The sequence below is a fragment of the Nerophis ophidion genome, linkage group LG04 (assembly GCF_033978795.1).
Source record: "Nerophis ophidion isolate RoL-2023_Sa linkage group LG04, RoL_Noph_v1.0, whole genome shotgun sequence".
Lineage (NCBI taxonomy): Eukaryota > Metazoa > Chordata > Actinopteri > Syngnathiformes > Syngnathidae > Nerophis > Nerophis ophidion.
The window spans coordinates 35,676,920-35,699,105 of NC_084614.1; the positions used below are offsets into that span (position 1 = coordinate 35,676,920).

At 38.4% G+C, this 22,186-nt stretch overlaps 2 protein-coding genes across 9 annotated transcripts in view; one reads left to right on the forward strand and one right to left on the reverse strand.

Moving 5' to 3' along the window:
* Positions 1-8,261, forward strand: part of adora2b (adenosine A2b receptor) — a 35,855-nt gene extending 27,594 nt beyond the window's left edge. For all 4 annotated transcript variants that reach the window (XM_061897951.1, XM_061897955.1, XM_061897952.1 and 1 more), the window contains exon 2: positions 4,488-8,261. In XM_061897951.1, the coding sequence (XP_061753935.1) occupies positions 4,488-5,184 (697 nt within the window). In that variant the 3' untranslated portion in view covers positions 5,185-8,261. The remainder of the gene's footprint in view (positions 1-4,487) is intronic.
* The window catches only part of zswim7 (zinc finger, SWIM-type containing 7), a 71,793-nt gene that overhangs the window by 10,017 nt on the left and 39,590 nt on the right, over positions 1-22,186 (reverse strand). For 3 of the 5 annotated variants that reach the window (XM_061897948.1, XM_061897947.1, XM_061897946.1), the window contains exons 4-5: positions 20,650-20,754; positions 11,129-11,295 (exon numbers count right to left, since the gene is read on the reverse strand). In XM_061897948.1, the coding sequence (XP_061753932.1) occupies positions 11,185-11,295; positions 20,650-20,754 (216 nt within the window). In that variant the 3' untranslated portion in view covers positions 11,129-11,184. Of the gene's footprint in view, positions 1-10,459; positions 11,061-11,128; positions 11,296-20,649; positions 20,755-22,186 lie in introns of those variants that run through there. The other 2 variants (XM_061897950.1, XM_061897949.1) reach the window with 2 other exon arrangements.

The window sequence follows — 22,186 nt, forward strand, 5'->3', positions numbered from 1 at the left end:
GCGCTCGTCATTGTGTCATGTCTGTTAGCATGAAGGCCGAGTGTGCTTGTCCATGTTTGAGGAACTGCAGAAAGTCAAACCAAATAAAATATTGTTTTAGTCTGTGAGGTTTGACAAATGTCCTCAGGGTGGAGATGTATGTTGTAAGTTTAGTACCAAAAAAAAGGATGCCATTGGTCTGTCGTCATGCCACAACTAATCCAGTCTCCAACCCGACTGGACAGCTACTATTTGACTCTTAAAACAGTAAGCCGGGGATGGGGGGTTGGGGTGATGGCGGGTTTAATGTTTAAGCTTTACTAAGCCAGCAAAGCTTGAGAAGAACAGGTGTGAGGCTCAACATGAGCAGCAGTGTGGTCTATAATTCATTGGCCCTGAGGTGGTGGCTGTGTTGAAGCTGATGGCCACAGGGCAGAGTTCACACGCCACAAATGTCGTGGGAGTCCCCATTGGGCTCATTTACGACAAGAATAATGTTGGAGTGGTGCTAAACTGGGCTAATGATTGACAGCTTGTCTAAAAGCAAAACTTTATTTACTGCTTCTTTGAACACTTTTATCACAACTTTGCTTTATCTGCTGTGTCTTTTTATCACACAGTGAAAAAAGTCCAGGCCACCGTTGGTTGTTTTAGTGAAACATTGAAGATTTCAAAGTTTAGGGAAAGTTAAAGAAGTCGACCTGTAAAGGCTTTAATGCATTTTAACTTTTTGTGAGTAGTTAATATTGAAGCTGCACATTCATTGGAATAGATTTCCCCTTGCGGGCATGTAAATCTAATAATAGCATGAGTTATCTTGTTTGCTTTCTAGTTATTACATTTGTAAAACAGAGAAAAGAAATTGCATGGCAGATGAATTGATTCGTCCAATCGAATTAAAGCAATTCCCAGAGGCATGCAAATATCGCCCCCTAGTGGCTGTCATTAGGACCAGGACAGCTGGGCCACCTGATTAGATCACTGATTTTCTGTCAGTGACATAACCTTTAAACTTCTCCTTTTCAAAAATCCAATCTTTGGAACCAATCAGTGATCGCGCTTAAACCTTTTGAAGTGTGTACTTAAGTAGGTTTCAAACCTGAACGTTATTGTTGGTCATTAGCACAAGACTTGTATTAGTGTGAAAGAGGTTGTTGGTTCTACGTGTGTGTCCGCATGTGTCTGATTCATTAGTAAGCGCTCGCCACCTGACGTCACCCCAGGAAACGGGCTGAAGCGATGTTAATGGGACGGCGCCGACAAGGACACAGCGTTTGTCCCCAGAACTCCTGCTGGGCTAACAAATCTGCTTGATTGACCTCTTTTGTTTCCACCTGAGAGGAAGCTTCTTAAGTCTGCAGGATGAAAGGCAAGAATGGGGCAGACTTGAGTTGGTCTGTAAAATGAGAAGGACACATTACAAATGAAGCATCTTCAGGCTGAATGTGCTTCGTTGTTGAATAGACGGTCACATTTCCTCTGAGTGTGCAGACTCTGCAAGTCATCTTGGATTTAGATGGTCAGATTATTGTTTGCTGAACAAAGTACAATTACAACACTCAACTGTAGGAAACAATGAGCTTGTGCAAAGTTGGCTCTTCTTCAGTTCTCTTTTCAAGAAAAACTGAGGAGTTGCAGCAGGTCATGTAGGTAATAGTGCTCATTGTCACCATCACATTTTATTATTTATGCATTGACCTGGTCGGGGGTTTTTGTTTTTTTCCATTTATTTTCATTTTACTTTAATATTTATATTTGGGGGCCAGCAGGGGTTGGTGCATGTGCCTCACAAGACGAAGGTCCTGGGTTCGATCCTGGGCTCAGGATCTTTCTGTGTGGAGTTTGCATGTTCTCCCCGTTACTGCGTGGGTTCCCTCCGGGTACTCCGGCTTCCTCCCACCTTCAAAGACATGTACCTGGGGATAGGTTGATTGGCAACACTAAATTGGCCCTAGTGTGTGAATGTGAGTGTGAATGTTGTCTGTCTATCTGTGCTGGCCCTGTGATGAGGTGGCGACTTGTCCAGGGTGTACCCTTCCTACCGCCCGAATGCAGCTAAGATAGGCTCCAGCACCCCCCGCGACCCCAAAAGGGACAAGCGGTAGAAAATTGGTGAATGGATGGATTTATATTTGGGTTCAAAGTTTCAATCAAAAGGGAGCATTATTAACTCTGTAAAGTGTATTGAATTTTTGTAGAAATTCAATCAATTAATAAATGAGTCAGTCTTTAGGAATTTGACTTTTTTGTGATTGCTGTCTAAAATGCATAATTTTGCGGCAGTTTTTGTTTCATTTTTTCAAAAGCTTGTTATCTCACAAATGTGTTAATACAGTTGGCAAGACAGATTCTGTTCTTGTCTTCAGTCTGACGAAACAAGCAGCTGTTGTCTGTGTCCTATAGAGAGCACACGTATGTCCAGGAAGTGATATACAGTGTTTCTCAAATAGTGTGGGTAGTGAGTATTTAGGTTGCGAGGGAGATTTTAAATTTTTGTCTCTACAGGACCAAACATGGTGAGGCTGGGTTTTAGTTTTATGCTGCTCAAATCTGGAATAATCTTCCAGAAGATGTGGAACTGGCCTCAACGTCGGCAATGGTCAAATTCAAGCTGAAACACTTTTATACAATTGTGCATGTCACAACTGGAAATGCTGATTTGAATTTGAATCATGATTGCTTTTATGATTATTTAAGATTTTCTGCACTTTGAATTGCCCTGTGTACGAATTGTGCTCTATAAGTAAACTTGCCTTGCCAAGTATTCACGTTAGAACGATATACAAGCATGCAGCTAGGTGGCACCATTGTTCTTTCTGACCCAACATGCTACAATATAGGGCTGGATGATATGACCTTTTTTTCGTATCTCTGTATATATCTCGATATTTTGCCTTAGCCTTGAAATAACAATTGATGCATATAATAACAGCAGTATGATGATTCTATGTGTCTACATTAATACATTCTTCTTCATACTGCATTATTATATGCTACTTTTAAACTTTCATGCAGAGAAGGAAATCAAAACTAAGTCAATTGACCAAAACTGTATTTATTAAACAGTTATTAAGCAGTGGCACAAACATTCATGTCATTTGCAAAACAGAAAGTGCAAGATTGTCAGAGATATTTTAAAACAAGCTATGAGTGCACTTTTGTGCTTGATGTCACTAAGATGACATATTAAAACACTAAATTAAAGTGAACTTTTTTGTACAGAAAGCTATTACAATAGTTAAAAACAAATAAAGTGCACTTTTCTGCATGATGTCTGTCACACAAGATATTTCAATAACTGTCAAATAAAAATGAGCTGCATAATTGGAACTCAAATAGTGTTCGTCCTTCGCTATGTGGGAGGTTACGGTGGACAGTATCTCCTTTTGTTGTTGACTAGTTTTTCATCTGATGTTAATCTGGAAATGTTTGGCTCAGGATTTTGATGGTGTGGGCGTGTGGCACCAAATGGAGATGTTAACAGGCAGAGTAATCACTCTTCATTCTCTAGCAGGTGACTTTTCAAATGATGCTACATATTAGCAGTAATGCTACTTTTTATAGGAACACTTTTGCCCCACACTTGACAAATTACGGTTGTCTGTTCGACATATTCCCACTTGAAGCCAAACCACCGCCAGACGATGAACCCCCTGCTGTTTTTCTTGGGAATTAATTCTTCCTTTATTTGTTACCAGATTCGCACTTTCTTTCTCTCGTATTACCACTCGCACAGCTCCGATAGCATCACAGCTAACGTTACCCATGCTGCTACCTCTCTGCTCCGCGAGGGCGAATACGTATGTGACGTATGACGTGACAGTATGTGACGTATGTAAGAAGGTGCACTTACTGTCTGTAAGAAGGAGACACAAGAGGGAGTGTGAAGAGCCTGTAGTGTAATGCCCGCAGCTAAAAGCAACTGCGTGAGAACGTATATTCGAATATCACAATATAGTCACTTTCTATATCGCACAGAGACAAACCTGGGATATTTCGAGTACATCGATATATTGCCCAGCCATACTACAATAATACCCAGTAGAAGTAATAAGTACACAGGCACACATGTGTACGGAGCTAAGGGTTGCACAGAGACGGAGAAGTTTGTGACAGGGATGAAAAGAAAAAAAGAAGGCGTCGTTAGCAGCAAGGAAAACAAGAGAAAGAATTACCAGAATAAAAACACCCAGAAGTATGACAAGCGATTGACAAACTACAGTAGGAAATGAGTTGTGTCTTTTATGTTGTTCTTTGAACGCTGAAACAATTTCAAGAAATTGCAGGGGTTTGACAAAGTGTGAGATTGGTTGAATTTCCAAATATTTGGAGGGATTTTGGGGGGAATTTGTTGTATTTTCTATGCGGGTGTTAAAATCAGAAAATTGCTGTGTGAAAGATTTGCTTGACTGCAGATAAATTTCCAAAACATACAGTATTCTTCTTCTTCACATATCCAAAGCTGTACCTAAAGTTGTGGCTGTAAGCTCATGTGTCTTCTCCTGCAGGTACAAAGAGCTGATGACAGGGAAGAAGGCCAGAAAGATCATTGCTATTTTATGGATCCTGTCCTTTGTCATCGGGCTGGTGCCTTTCTTCGGTTGGAACTTAAAGGACTCATTCTGCGGGAGAGGCAACTCCACAACCGACAACAAAACAGACTTATTACGGAGCTGCAAGGACAAGTGTTACTTTGAGAGCGTGGTGGACATGGAGTACATGGTCTACTTCAACTTCTTTGTTTGCGTCCTGCTGCCGCTCCTCCTCATGCTGGGCATCTACATGAAGATCTTCACGGTGGCTCGGATGCAGCTGAGGCAAATCGAACTCAAGTGCGTGTCCAACGGGGACAGCCATCACCACAGCCTGCTGCAGCGGGAGATCCACGCCGCCAAGTCCTTGTCCATCATCGTAGGGCTTTTCGCCATCTGCTGGCTGCCCGTCCACATCCTCAACTGCCTGACGCTCTTCTACCAGAAGCTGCACAAGCCCGAGCACGTCATGTACGTGGCCATCATTCTGTCCCACGCCAACTCGGCCGTCAATCCCATCATCTACGCCTACCGCATCCAGAACTTCAGGAACACCTTCCGCAAGATCCTGGCCCGGCACATCCTGTGCCGCAAAGAGGAACAGTACCTCAGCTCTAATGGCAGCGGGCGCAACAGAGACCAGATTCGCATGACCACAGACCCTCTGCTATAGTCAGCAGTATTTCCATGTTGTTGTGTTTACAGAAGCAGGGGATGATATCAAAGGCTGTGATGTGTCTTGCTTAACTTTTATATTGCCAAGGACTACTTTTATTGTTGTTGCTATTGTCTTATTTAACACCAAATGGATGATCAAACATTCTGAACCACTGCAACACTCCTCCTTTTATGCTGTCTGCAGATGTTTGTTATTATTTATTACATTGTCTTTGTCAACAACAAACGTCTTGGTGAATTTCCAACAGTACTACTTACTACGTACAATACAAGTACTAATTGTATGTGCTTAGTTTTGACCGTGTTTTCTTTTCTGTACTACAGTGGGAGCCGTGTAAGTCGACGTCCTTAGGAACAGCTGACTGTATGTAACCAAAACTCAAATTAGTACACACTTTACTTGACTTTTACCACAGACATAAAGAGAATGGGCGATCATTAAGGATGTACACATATTTCATACTACAGTAGTACCTCAACTTAAGAATGCTTTGATATAAAAGCTGTCTTTTGACTAATTATGCTGTAAGTTGGAAGCAAAGATTGGAGTAACAAGCATCCCTGCCACTATTTGGCAAAGTAAATGTCACAGTGAACCCCCTAAGAGCCACCCAGACCATCTGATCTTACTAGCTAGCATTAGTTTGCGATTTCGCTCTCCAAAATTGCGATTCAATTTGCGATGTTAATATTTTATATATAAAAATGCATGACACTGCAAAAATAATGAATGAAGGAAGACATGTTACTTTTAGACTGTCAATCAACAAATTATTTTCTCAAGCGGCCACACAGAACAATATGCAATAATTTACTTATTTGGCTTCATGCAGACTGACTCTGAGCTTTTGTCTACATCATGCTCTAAAACTGAATAAATAATAAATAAAAACTATACAGTGATTATAAAGTAATGTAATGATAATACACAATAACAAAGCGGGTAACTAAGATTATATAAACTTGTATTTTTCATTACTGTAGAATTGTATCATAAACAAAAACATAAGATGGACTCATTTGTGTAAGCAAACAATTTGCTTAAGTATTGAAAATCTTTAAGTGCACTTTTTTGTCCCCCAGTTGGAAAAATAAGGTTGGTTTGTCTTTTTGTTAGTTGCCATCACGTGATCACGGCATCCTCTCTCCTTCGTTTGTGTTAATAGTCGTATATCGCCTGTCCAATATGAGGTTGAAAAATTACAACAACAAGATATTTGGCTTTGAAACATTTTTTTCCCCTCCCACCTTTTCTAACTTAGCGGCACTACTCACTGGCGAGTAGAGAGGCTGTCTGTGCTTCCTGTGTATGTAAAGCTGGCGCCCCACGCTCGGCCCACCAAGACAAAGGTTTCGAATGACTGAAGTGAGGGCTCACTGTGTTCAGTTAATTCTACTGTTAAATAAACGCACTTATGTAATGAGAGCGATGCACAGAGTAAATAAACACATTTAAGTAATGAGAGCGATGCACAGAGTGAGACCTCTTTCTTCCTATTAGAAGCGAGAGACGAACAAACGTGAGGCTCCAAAAGTCTGATAGGCGAACCTGTCTGTCAATAAAATGCAGGTGACGGGAGCCTTAGCCTCTTGGTTATTTATTTATTGCATTAGTTAAAACTTCAATGTCGATCGTGCAGCCCGAGCTCAAGATTAATTAACATAACTGTTTGTTAAATCGTGGTAAGGAAGAAAGAGAGTGCTAAGACAAAGTGGATCATAATCATTGATTCACATGACACAATCAAAAACATGACTGGGCGAAGCAATTTGAGGATATCACTGCTAGTCTGCACTATAATGACAGGCCGCCTGAATGTCCATGTTTTGAAACATTAATTTTCACGTTAAATAATAAAAATAGGATGTAAAAAAAAAACGTGTTGAACGGCCTAAGCCACAGGTACTCGCTGTTCCATTTCTCTAAACGATGCACTGAGTTGCAGGACGGACAGACAATCAGCAGCACGGAAACAAGCTCGCTAGTTAGCTAACCATCCAGCTAGCTTACTTGTTTTCGTTCTCCGAGCCTCAACGTTGACAGCTGTCCACTTTGCTGCTAATCATATTTGCATGATTACAATCCGAACCAGTTCTGAACCAGTTATAGTTGTAGAGTATTTATTAGTAGCCAGCTAGAAGGTATATTTTTGACGTGACAGATTGTAAACAGAGGTCCCAAGACTGGAAGTATAATACCTGAGGGGGCGTGGCTACAGTATAGAGTTGCCAAATGGGAAACATTACTGACATCTTTGAATGCATGTTACAGAATTTTACATGACATTTTCAGTGATAATAATGTTATTAAATGATCTACTAAAAATATGTGATACATTACATTTGACATGTAAAAACACAAGAGAGGTTGGTAGATGACAATAAATCTAAAGTAAAGTTTAGAAATGCACTCAATTGCAGGAAACGTAGTCTTGATTTTTCTATATTATCTTTCGGGGTTTGCGTGGCAGCAATTCCTGCAGAGAGAAATGTTCCTCTTTTTTTCTCAAAAAGTGCGCATATCCCTGTACTGAAGGAGAATTTGTTAACGCCAGCTAAAAATGTTGAAAGAATATTTAAATGGTGGACATTTATCCATGAAAATATGAAAATGCTGCTGATGGTGTGGTTGATGGAAAAGCAACTTGAAGGAGATACCGTAAAAGTCCTCTCTCCAAGGTAACTGCTGTACACTATTATTACAATAGTTCATAAAACTACTGTGGTTGTTAATAGTATTCTATTTTATTGTTTTTATACAATATTTATTATCTAAACGTTTGTTTTTCTTTTTAAAAGGCATGTTACATGTTAGAATTGTTCTGTTTTGGGGGAGATAAGCACCAATTGAAACAATTTCTATTCATTTCATGTGAATACAGAACCAATTAAACTCGTAAGTTGAGGTACTATTGTATTATACTTTTTTAACAAAGCTACTGCATGTATTGACCACGATCACAATAAAGCCCATGTAGGTATGCAAATTTTAACTTAAATGTGTGCAATTTCTATGGTAAGATCCAGGTTACAACTACCATGCTTTTATATTAAAGCTTAGTTTGAACTGAACAGGAAGTCACTGCATTCACATATTATTGCTCTGTAACTACTTGTAGACAGTAGTTGGACTGCTTAGTGATCATGATGAAGTTGACAATACCAACATGCCAACATAAACTGACCTATTTTTCACAGCGAAGACCCCTTTCGGTCTCAAATCTTATGTCGCACTTTTTAATAATAATAATTAGAACGTGGTGGAGCAAGACTTGATGTGGACGTAAGCTTAAAGCTAATGCCATTTAGCTGTCATATGTCATAGTGAGCCCTTAAAGGGGAACTGCAGTTTTTTGTTTTTTTAATTTTGCTTATTGTTTCCAATCATTATGAAAGACATTTTGACGGATGGATTTTTTTTTATGCTTTCTAAATATTAAATGAATGTGATCAAAAGTCTGCTTACAATGGAGCTTATGGGAGCCGCTCTATTCTGCCTATGAATCGCTTAAATAAAACATCCAAACACCTCCATTAAGGTTTTATATGGTACATGATGTAAGTATACTATATTTGTAATGTAGTAACGGGCACTTTTATAATAACATTTAATATCTACGTATGTTGTTAATTTTTAGAATACGCGGCACATTAATTTAAAAAAACAAATCTCAAAGTTTGGTTTTTTTTAACATCACTGATTACCACTCACTGCAGACTTCATGAGAGTCAACAAACATAATAAAACATCACTCACTGTACAATGTCTGCTGTCATTAGGATGCCAACTGCTAGGATACTCATATATTCCCATTAAGATGAAGAAAAACTTATAATCCTCACGAAGAAAAGAAGGGTGGAACCAAGCACCTTTTTGGGTCATTCTCACCATTCCGGGTCTAAATTGGCTGTCAAGGTGTACCAACTTGATGGAATACTTCCTTGTTCTTCTTCTTTTCAGGTAAGATGCATGATTTATGATCTACAATAAAGTTTGACGAGCAAGAAAACGAGAAAACAGGTCACCACTCAATGTCAACATTGGCACACATGCTTGTGATCACGACGCCGCAATAAATAGTTTGGCTGCCTTAGCACTTATAATAATATCACTAATACTTTGTTAATATTCAAGGCATGACATGTAAATGGAGTATTGATGGCCCTTTATGGATGTTTTTTATTGGGTTTTCTGGGCGGAATATATTACCTCACATTGGCTCTGCTGTAACCTGACTTTTATTAACGAAATTACAATGTAATAAAAAAAAAAAAAATGCATCCTTTGTCATGTCTTTCACAATGATTGTGAACGATAGGCAAAATTCCCAAAAAGTGCAGTTCCCCTATAAAAGCTGAGGATGATGATATTATTGTTGTCTTGATCTGCTTCCTTTGGCCACAAGCAACACTTTTATGACAGTTAAATAAGAAGCTAAATGCACTAAAGGTGTATATCATGTGCTCTAATTTCACCACGTGCTCATCACAGCTAGCAGGTTTTTATCACCTTCACCTGATGACACAAGCCATATAGTTTGGACGACACATAAAAATAAGCACTTTTACAGATGTTTGATACATCTCTGAATTGTTGCATACGCAAAGATGTTTGTTTTTTTAATCATCGGATGTAAAAAAAAAAAAGCAGGTTGGAAAGGGGTGTCAAAAATTGGCTCATATATTTCTGGAAACTTGCCAAGGAGAGTTTAACAGTTATTGGTTCTCTTTAATATGACAATACATGTTATGTTTACAGCAGTAATATCAAAACAATATGCTCAATATGACCCTGATGAGGAATGGAAAATTCAGAGAGATTCTTTACTCTTGTAATGTATTTTTAGTTTCACCATAACTGATTAATGACATTTTGTTACATGCTCTTCCATGAATTTGTAGTGCAAGATGTTTTTTGTCTTGACCAAATAGTTGTCTTTTATTCCTGTTGGTTCCCCATAGTAAGTTTCCAAATGTATAAAACTTTGGGGTCCGACAACAAACAGCAATTAACTTAATTAGGGCAAGACACTTCACCCTTGCTCCTGATGGGTCCTGGTGAGCACCTTGCATGGCAGCTCCCACTGTCAGTGTGTGAATGGGTGAATGTGGAAATACTGTCAAAGAGCTTTGGTCTCCTTAAAAAAGGGTAGAAAAGCGCTATACAAGTACAACCCATTTACCATTAATTAGATTTAAAAAATCAAGTTTTAGTGACTCAAACACTGAATGTGTTCCTAAATTGGGGTGTGGTCTTTTTGAAGATGGGGCAACGTGGACTATATCATAGGAGCTAGACTGGTGTTTATACTATAAAGGTTAGGCAAAGTACAGGAAACACATTTCAGGCTCTTGCACTTGTGGTTTTATGTCTTTTCCTGTGCCTCATTAGTGGTGGTTCAACTTTTGAACTGTGGCGTCGTGTGTATGCACCCCTTTGTGTCCCACTTGACTCATATCAAGGGCTAAAAACAGGAGTGTGCTAACATTCCCACGGAGACATCGATACTGTAACTGCACTGTAAAGTTGTGTTGTTGTCTTAGTTGACCGATGTGTAAATAAAATAGAAGTACTGTACTTGTCACGCTTTTTACATGCTATTTTTAGAAGTGCCATATCTCCTGCATGTATGCACAAAGGGGTGACATCTCAATGTACGGTCAACTGTTTTGTGAATAAAAGCCATGTTTATATTATCACAGAACACATTTTATTCATAAAGTCATAGAAAGATGTCGATTTACAGATAACACGTGTACTACGAGCGTGCGGCCTCTGTTTCCCCAAGACGAAGCTAAAAATAAAACGGTGCAACCTCAGTGACCAGATGAAAAACTCTTTGAGAGACAAAGTAAAGCAACATCTGGTGTCTTAAAGAGAGGAAGAAAGAAAATGAGCTGTTTGTGTGTGTGTGTGTGTGTGTCCTCTCCACACTGACCTGCAGCATCCAGTGTCCACATCCTCCCTGCAGGGTCACAGAGGAATATGTGTGCGTCACGGTGGTGAAGTCCCACTGAGCAGCACCGTCATCTGCTGATCAGGCACGCTTTGCATGTGAGTCACACCCATGGCCTCACACAGGTACACAGCCAGGATGTGCTTGCACTGCAACAAGACGGACACAAATTCAATCAGAAACTAAATTGACGCGGTGACGCCATCAGCGTGCGGGTCATGCTGTTATATGCACACAAAGCTAATAGAACCATATGAACTACTGGGATGCTTTGCTAAATTCAGACTCCTTTGCTGTGCTATTTAGCTGATTAAATATGACAGGATTTATGAAACATGGTTGGTGTTCTGGCATATTAAGTATATCACAGCTACAGAGGAGTTCAGATGAAAACAGTGGATCACATGGTGCAAAGAATGGCAAACAATGCCAATAAAACAATACTTCCAACTCTTTTATGTGGAACAACGCAAAGTACCACTTCAGTAGGTCTGTCAGAATAAAATAAATTAAACAACAAAAAATTGTTATTGTCAACAAGTCACTTCATAAAGATTTAATTGACAGACCACCAGTAATGTCCATGTTTACCCTTTTATTCCTTCAGGTGAAAAATTGAAATCCAAGTAATGGTTCTGGATAAAAAATACTTTTTAAATGTCACTTTTACAGGACATCTTGCAATTTAGGTCTGTCAATTTATTTTTCACAGTGGTTATTTACTTTGTGGGACAAAGTAGGGCTGGGCGATATGGCCTTTTTTTAATATCTCAATATTTTTAGGCCATGTCACGATACACAGATAGATAGATAGATAGTACTTTATTGATTCCTTCAGGAAAATTAAAATTCCAGCAGCAGTGTACAGAGTTGAGATAAATTTAAAGAAAAGTAAAAAGTAAATAATGGGGGTTTAAATGGAAACAAAATAGAGAAATATTACAATAAGAATAAAAACTAAAAAGCAACAATGGGAATAAAAATATAACAGTAAAATAAGAATATAACAAGACAAAGTAGGCAGTAGTGACCATGTTATGAAAACGTATTGCACTGTTATTGTTTTGCATCCCCTGTCATCCTAGTACCCCCCGCCCCAGAGAGGAGTTGTACAGTCTAATGGCGTGTGGGACAAAGGAGTTTTTGAGTCTATTAGTCCTGCACTTGGGATGAAGCAGTCTAGCACTGAACAGGCTCCTCTGGCTACTGATAACGCTATGCAGACGGTGACTGGCATCATCCAGGATGCTCACTAGTTTGTCAACAGTCCTCTTCTCTGCCACCGTCACCAGTGTGTCCAGTTTCATTCCGATTGTAGAACCGGCCCGCCTGAACAGTTTCTCATGTCTGGAGCTGTCCTTCTTAGATGTACTGCCCCCCCAGCATACTACCATGTAGAACAGAATACACAATATATATCTCGATATTTTGCCTTGGCCTTGAATGAACACTTGATACATATAATCACAGCAGTATGAGGATTCTATGTGTCTACATTAGAACATTCTTGTTCATACTGCATTAATATATGCTCATTTTAAACTTTCAAGCAGAGAAGGAAATCACAACTAAGTCAATTGCCCAAAAATGTATTTATTAAACAGTTATTAAGCAGTGGCACAAACATTCATGTCATTTCCAAAACAGAAAGGGCAAGATTGTCAGAGACATTTTAAAACAAGGTATAAGTGCACTTTTGTGCATGATGTCACTAAGATGACATATCAAAACAACACTAAATTAAAGTGCACTTTTTGTACAGAACGACACTACAATAGTTAAAAACAAATAAAGTGCACTTTTGTGCATGATGTCACACAAGATATTTCAATAAGTGTCAAATAAAAATGATTTGCTGATAATAGTTTCCTGGGGACGTTGATGTGGAAATAGTTGCTTTGGAATTTTGTTGGTGTGGCACCGGCCGTAGATGTTTGACATGCAGAGTTTTAAGTACTCCTCATCCTCTAGCAGGTAACTTTTCAAATGATGCTACATTAAATGGGTAAATGATAAATGGGTTGTACTTGTATAGCGCTTTTCTACCTTCAAGGTACTCAAAGCGCTTTGACACTACTTCCACATTTACCCATTCACACACACATTCACACACTGATGGAGAGAGCTGCCATGCAAGGCGCCAACTAGCACCCATCAGGAGCAAGGGTGAAGTGTCTTGCTCAGGACACAACGGACGTGACGAGGTTGGTACCAGGTGGGATTTGAACCAGGGACCCTCGGGTTGCGCACGGCCACTCTCCCACTGCGCCACGCCGTCCCATTAGCGTCCCATTAGCGGTACTGCTACTTTTTGTAGCAACGCTTTAGCCGCATAAATGTTTAACATATTTCCACTTGAAGCCAAACCAACGCCGGACGATGGATCACGTGCTGTTTTTCTTGGTAATTCATTCTTCCTCTATTTGTTACCAGATTCGCACCTTTTCTCTCTCGTATTACCACCCGCATCTCACCGCTAGCATCACAGCTAGCTTTACCATGCGGAAACGTGTGACGTTGCACACGTGACGTGTGTAAGAAGGTGCGCTTGGTTGACATCTGTGAGAAGAAGAGACAAGAAAGACTGGGAAGAGCCTGTAGTGTAATGCCTGCAGTTAAAAGCAACTGCTTGAGAACAAATATCACGATATAGTAATTTTCTATATCGCACAGAGACAAACTTGCGATATATCGCTAAATCGCCCAGCCCAAGGATAAATTAAAAGTATTTCTCAGTCATTTGCATTTTTTTTGTTACTATTGACTTGATATCAGTTTTATAATATGTTTTAAAATAAATTATTATAATTAAGTGGCAGACTCATCATAAACTCAAACGCGTACAGCAGATCATAAGCAATAATCAATTGACTAGTCGACTAATTTAAAAAAAAAAACGGTGCTGACTTGTCGACAATTTAAATAATGGTTAGTTGCAGCCCTACTGTACAGCAAACCATAACACAATGATTATCAGCACATAATACCTGTCACTAGTATTAAAGATGAGCACTTTCTTCAAGTAATTGAAACACTGCTTTGAAAGCTGACTGTTACTAAGAAAACTAAGATACACAATCTGATAGAAAAACTTTACGAAGCAATTTTTTTTAAATGCCTGAAAAATATTTACGGACTTTGGATGTGGATCAAAAATGATTAATGGTAACTGCATCATTCGTGACAATAATCTAATACACTACTGCTTTTGTGGCAAACAAATGTTTTGCAGGTTGCCCAAAGGTGTTTCAAGGAAACTTTAAACATCCTTATCTTTTCTAATTAATATTTTAGTCATTTTAGCTGAGTAAAATATAAAATGTGGTCGACTATTCTCAAGTGTCACATCCAACACCATCTTTCTTATTCTACTGTATCTGAAGACGGGTTGCTGTCATGTGCAGTATTTAGTAACATCATTATTCGTAATATCCTATTCATTTTGTATACAAAGGTAATTCTTTAATGAGAATTAAATGTGTCACGCTGTCTTTCTAATGTGTTAAAAGTGTGCTTAGTTGTCATTTTTGTTGTGCGAAAGTGCTGAGCTGTCAAATACTGGCATTAAGTGCAAAACTGTCAGAGAGCAGGTGTGAACACACTCTTACAACATTCTTCTGAGAACTCAAATAGGACAGTGAGAGCACTCCCAGGGTCATGAAGTCGTATTTTTACTACAACTGTAGGGGTCTAAAGATGTCCTAAAGCAAGGGTGTCAAACTAGTTTTCATCGCCAAATCACGATTATGGCTGCCCTCAGAGGGCCGTTTGCAAAAGTGAATAATAAACATGAATATGAATGTAAATTAGTCATGTTATATAATTTGCATATGCAGCTGTTCTTTAAATTACATTTATTTTTACTCACAGAGTGATGGGTAACTTGCTTTAAAATCATAGGTCGAGGTGACGAGCAGATTTGTACAATAAGTATTTATTTTTGATTACCAAAAAAAAAATGCTTGGCACATATGGTTGCATAATTAGACAATATTAGAGTATTATTAAAGTATGCATGCAGGACATTCTTCTGTCAATATGGAAAGATCAACTAGACAAAAAGTGCTTTTTTATTTCCAGCCTTCCGCAGGCCACATACTTGACACGACGGGGCACATTTAATGATGTGACAGGCCAGATCTGGCCCCCGGGTTGTGAATTTGCCATTTCTGCCCTAAAGTGTGACTTCCTTGTGGTTGATGATCACCCTTACTGTTTTCATTTCATTTAAATTAAACTTAACGGTAAACACTAACGAAAAGAAAACTAGCTCCGTAAGTACAGCTTTTAAATCATGTCTTCTCTATTTTTAACTAAGATAGCTGTCAAAATCCCACCACTCTTCACCTTCAATACAGTGCATTTTCTCCAACTTGATGTATTTATATTTAAGTTGAATTCCCATAAACTAGTTGTAACTTGTACTAGTTAGGGTTGCACGATTGTTGTCGTGATAAAGCATGTTGACACATTCTCGCTGAGTCACGCAACTTTGACAGTGACAAGCGAACAGCTGTGTCCTCAACGCAATGCAGCATTGTAGCTAGTAGCTGATGTCCCGCGACAGTGCAAAGCCATTTCTAGATCAGTAATCCTCACCTCCATGTAGCAAATCAACTATTTGTTTTACAAATAGTAAACATGCTTTACACTACACAACATTGGAGGATATGCTAACTGAAAGCTAGAGCTCTTGCGTGCAAACAAAGGTGGGCAAATTGATACAAATATCAACCCTAACGATACCAAGTATAGTATTGGTATATGGTCGATACTACAGTGGTTAGAGTGATATTTTCCATATTGTTCACTAAGTCAGCAAATACTGTAAGTCCCTGGACACAGGACGACTTAAAGATAAAGGATTTTAATCAGAGCCAATTCTAGGAAATAATCGTATTATGTTGTTAATATTTTTACACAGCCATCCTGTATTCCTTTATTAATATAATTGTGATCAAAAATGTGATTTGCAGTTGGTATATTTATGCAGATTGTACTATATAATTCAAACATTATTACAGTGGAACCTGTATTTACGAACCCCTCATTGTACAAACTTTTTGATATATGCTTTGTTGTACAAACCCTGTATCAGTGAATGAATTTCATTCATCCATTGTGTGCCTGGTGCTGCCATTTTGTGCCCACATCTATTGTGGGAGGGCTGATCAATCTTTGGTGTTCATTGTCAGCTCAGTAGTTGTTTGCGACTGTGCTCAATACTACTCTATGTGCTTTTTATGTGTTTGTTGTTTTAAAAAAAATATACCTTTTCTAGTTTGGCTAGAACAATATAATGGGACGGCGTGGCGCGGTTGGGAGAGTGGCCATGCCAGCAACCTGAGGGTTCCTGGTCCAACCCCCACCTTCTACCAACCTTGCCACGTCCGTTGTGTCCTTGAGCAAGACACTTCACCCTTGCTCCTGATGGGTCGTGGTTAGGCCCTTGCATGGCAGCTCCCGCCATCAGTGCGTGAATGTGTGTGTGAATGGATGAATGTGGATATAGTGTCAAAGCGCTTTGCGTGCCTTGAAGGTAGAAAAGTGCTTTACAAGTATAACCCATTTACCATTTAAATATTAGTCCCAAAAAGCAATGGACAAGCAATGTGTGGTCTGAAAAATTCAAAGAATAAAACCAAAATCTACAGCAAGGTAAGACCCTCTTCCCCCTTTGCATCGCTTCATCTGCTCGTCAAAAAGATTCACAGACAAAGTGAAGTGGATTTTACATTTCTAAATTCTAAATAATAGCAGGGACCTGGCTGTTCAACTTAAATTGTTTTGTCATTTCAAACAGCGAGTGCACCACAGGGCTAGTGACAGTGTGTGCGCGTCAGCAGGGCGGCTGCATATAAGGACATTTAGCTAGTTGTTTGGACTTTGTTATTAAAGACATAGTTGATCTATCACTCACTTTTTATGTTTGTTTGATATACATTACTGTATAGTGCGTTGTACTGTATTGTGTTCAAAGTGTACAAACTTTTACTAAATTAGGGACTTTTGTTGAGGCTGGAACCCAATATTTATGTTTACATTTTTTCTTATGGAACAATTTGCTTCAATATAAAAACTTTTCCTTTAATGAACCCTATTCAAAAACCAATCAAGCTTGTAAATCGACACAATATAGAAATTGTTCCTGTTCCTGTTTTGTTAGGAATTGAGGACTGGGTCAGTGATGATGAAGTCTTGGTAGAGTCAGCAGAGGCTCTAAAAATAACAACATGGCTGCACTGCTGCTGTCTGAGACTCTTGAACTTAGCTTGTATTACTGTTATTGGACTTAAGTAATTAACTTAGAGGATCTATTTAAGCAATGTGCATTTACTGCTGTGTAGGACAGAATATACTAGAGGACAGAATCAGGTGCCATTCTATTTGTTTAGCGCTTTATTTTTGTTACTTTATTTAATCTTATTCTATTTTTCATCTGATTGACTGATTTTACTTGCCATCTTTTTTTGACAAGTTATATATTTCAAATGTTTTTTATTGAGTTTTCAGAATACTATAGGAAGGGAAACCAAAACAAGACAGTTGAAACTGACCAAGAGGAAGTATGCACAGTTGCATGGATGCCCACATGGAACCATCTACAGCATGCGCCATATATAATTCATATATATATACACTTTATAGACAGCTTTTTTTTGCTTCCATTTGTTACATTTTTGATAGTCAACCAACATAGAAAAAAATATTAAAAATAACCAAACAAACCAGAAAAAAAACAAAAGAAGGAAGAGAATAGAAATATGGGGAAGAGTGGGTTGAGAAGTGGAGAGCCACTGATCTAAGGTGGTTGCATTGTAAAATATTGGTGACTCATAAAATATTCTAAAAAGTCACACCAATTTCTTTTTAACCTTTTTCCAGAGCCCTGAATTGATTTGCATCTGATTTTTTTTCTAGCTTAAGAAAAACGCCAGACTGTATGGGATGGAGATGTGGTGAATTTCAAGCCAAAAAGGATAAGTCGGTGTGCAAGTAATGTTGAGAACGCTGTGAAGTCTGAATGGTCTTTTGATCGTCCGCTGTTGCTAGGGGGAAACCCAAATATGGAGATAACTGGATCTGGCTCCATTCTTTTTTTTTTTTTACAAATATATGAGAATGTTTTGAAAATCCCTGACCAGAATGTGTGTAGTTTAAGCATTCCCAAAACATGTGTCCCAGAGTGGCAGGGGACTGGTGGCATCTGATGCAGTTTGGATCTAAAACGGGTATAACTGAGCTAGTCTCCGCAAAGGTGCAGGCGATTCAGTACCTTAAAATGAACCAATCTGTGCCTAACACATTAAACCTACTTTAAAATCATGGACGATACATACTCATACATAACGATGTATGTAAAGGTGTGTCATTCAAATTGACAAAGACCCATTCCTATGCTTGCCGGCCACCATTAAAAAGGGAAAGAAGGTTGTAACGCCATGTAAAACACAAGTGTCAAACTCAAGGTCCGGTGTCCAGATCTTGCCTGCCACATTATTTCAAGAGGCCCATGAACAGCTGGAAATAATGTGCGTCAATAAAGCAATTCATCTTTGTTGCTAAACGTATTTTTTCTTTCAATGTTCCATCCATCTATCTTCTTCCACTAATACGAAGTCTGGTCGCAGGGGCTAAACGGAGATGCCCAGACTTCCCTCTCCCCAGATACTTCATCCAGCTCTTCCCGGGGGATCCTGAGGCGTTAATAGTCTCCCCAAAGTGTCCTGGGTCTTCCCTGTAGTGTCCTACCAGTCGGACGTGCCCTAAACACCTCCGTGGGAGGCGTTGGGGGGACAAATCATCCCCTCAAACTAAATAGGCGAGATGATCGATTTTTTGAAGCTATTTAAAACAAAAGTTCAGGGATACTGTGGTCGTGCAAAAATGTCCTAATCACAATAAATACAATTATGCTTTGTCTTACAGCTAGGGTTGCATAATTAATCGTTAAAAGATATTGATCTTGATTCACAACTGTGTGTGATCTTAATTCTAAACATGGATGATTCTCCACAAGCTGCATTATAAACAAACGCAGCGACGACCATGCTTCTTCCCACAACAAATGGTCAAAAGTCTTTACAACACGGGAGTCTGCTGCTGCAGCCTGCATTGAGTAAAAGTTTTGACGCAGGAATTTCTGTGTTAAAGACCGTGAAATGGATGAATTCCACACTTTAATAATGAATGGGCACCAAAACTTAGTTCCTTATTAACACTAATGTGTACAATAGTAACTGGGCCGAATAAAAACTAGCTATCGGTGGCTCATTTATGCGCAAAAACGATACCTTGACACATTAATACAGTGACCCAGACACAGACACACACAGTCTGACGCTATTCATACATTTTGTTGTCGGCTTTTATTTGCAAAAAGTAGTCACACGATCCAAGACACACCTTTCACCGCAGTCAGTTTTCACCACAACACACAACTTCCTAATTATGCACCAATCAGTTTTAATGGGAAATGCGTTTTTGGCCGGGAATTTTGCCTGTCATTCACAATCATTTTTTTTTCTTTGACATGAAAAAGGGAGGTTTTTGTCATGAAAAAGGGAGGTTTTTTGGGTTGGTGCACTAATTGTAAGTGTATCTTGTGTTTTTTATGTTGATTTTATGTTTGATGTTGATAAAATGATCTAAAAAAAATAAATAAAAAAGCCTTTTTTGAAATAAAAAAAAAAATTAAAAATTATAAAAAATTATTCTGCAGCCCGGTACCTATCGATGGGGACCACTGATCTAGTGGCAAAATGAATTGCTTCCAGTAGCTGCATTGCTACCAACCTAGAATGAGTCGAATATTACAAATTAGTTTGCAAAAAAAACAACAACATACTTGTTACTGACTCTTAGAAGGATTGTAAACGACAGGAAAAAAAAACAAAAAAACCCAGTGCAGTTCCCCTTTAAGGCGGGCGATTTAATGGAAGCGATTCACAGACTTTGACTATCTGAACTTCAACAATAGAAAACGAGTGTGACAGAAAGTTTTGTAAGATGTTGAGAAAGGACAGCATGGAGGAAGTCAACAAGTATTTTTATTTGAACACAGCCTGACTCTCTTCAAAACACAATATCCGGCCTTCACAATAAAAGCGTTGCGTGCTAAATCCTGTCTGACAAATCAAGGGTCTCAGTAAAATAGCTTTCACTTGCATGATTTTTGGTGTGTTCTGTGATTATTTTAGTTTTGCTGTGATAATTATGACAATGTGCTGCGGGTTGCATTTTATATTGTTAAGTGTATTACTTAACATTGTATTTACATTATTGAAGTATGTACATTACAATTAAATTGAAATGGCATTTCCCAAAGTCCTTAAAAATAAACATGTGTTGTATTCAAACAAAATACAAAAAACACTTTGGTAATAGTAATGGTAAAAATGTAAACGATTGCATCCCTAGTGGTGAGAGTGGTTTCAAGTCAAACGACCACAAACTGTCTGAGGAAATGATTGTGTTTGATTGACAGTGTTCACCAGACTCACCAGCAGGCCTTTGTTCCTCCGCAGCACCATGTAGGCAAAGGCTGGACAGGGGCAGTAGTGGCAGGACGTGAAGCAGGTGTACAAACGTCCCGAGCCTCCTGTGACCTGCCATGGCAAACATATGCACACCATTCAAACAAATGAAACTCTATACTCTGTAGAGTGGATTAGACATATTTGGAGGCTGACAATTGAGCATAAAGCAGTTGAGGATCAGTGAACACTCAGTATGAAAAGGCAGGAAAGTAAACACATTTTATTTCTTCCCAGTGTACCCCTAAAGTCCAAGAATGTCTGAATGTGAAGCTTAAACATATCTTAAAAAAGATCTTAAAATACTTCAAGAGTGAGGACTTACACGGAACTCAACATGCAGGACACGATTAAAACACAGACATTTTCTGCTACTCTACAACCAACACTGCGGTCAATCCATTTTTTTATCTCTTATTTATTAATGTATTATTGTTTTATTCACTCTGCTGTACTGCTACCATACTGCTACTCATGTTGCCTAATAAGTTGAATATGTATGTAGACATGTTGGATTTGTTGATTTGACCTGCTAATAGTTTTTATTCTTGTACACTCTCTCCTGTACTACAAACACGAGAACTTCCCCACTACTAAAAAATAATGACTCCTATTATTAAAAAAAATAATAATAATAATAATCAGGAAGCAACAAGACTAAAAACAGCTACCAGAAGCTAAAAGTGAGATGGATTTCAAAAATGAGGACACGCTCATTGGATCATAGGAAACTCATTTATTAAATGTCCTACAAGTTGTACCATAAAGAGCAGAAAAAAATGTCCAACCACATGCTAACCGCTAAGCGAGAGCTCTTGGAGCTCTCGCTTAGCCCTCCTTATGGAGGTGGGAAGATCGATACAAATATTGTCAGTGACAATACCAAGTATAGTATCAGTATAAGGTTGATTCTACAGTGGTTATATCATTATTTTTTATTGTAAAAAAAAAACATTTTTTTTATTGTTTATATACTCAATAAATAAGTCCCTGGACACAGTAGGGCTTTAAGGGCAAAAACAAAGGATTTAAATCAGAGACAATAGTAGGAAATAATTTGAATATTTAATCGATATTGTTACAACCCCATCTTGTGTTTTTATCTATTGTTATCAAAATGAATCATTCAATTTAATCCAATATCATCATAGGTATGGCCAAAACCGCCGCTGTAACTACTATGTATTGGATATATGGTATATATTATGGTATTGGATCGATGCACACATTTTTTGTATCACACCAAACTAATGTAAATTATCCCAACGGAATAATAAGTGTTTATTACATTATAACAGAAAGGTAAATAGAAAAATGTCACAACCTAAAGTAACCACATATTAACACTAAAAGTTTAAGTAAATTAATAATAATAATAATAATACTGGAAATAACTCAATATATTACTGCGTATGTCAGCAGCCAAATTAGAAACTTTTGTAACCCATTTTGAAAATGGTTTTATTATAATTTGCACACCAAATAATGTATACCGGTAGTGATA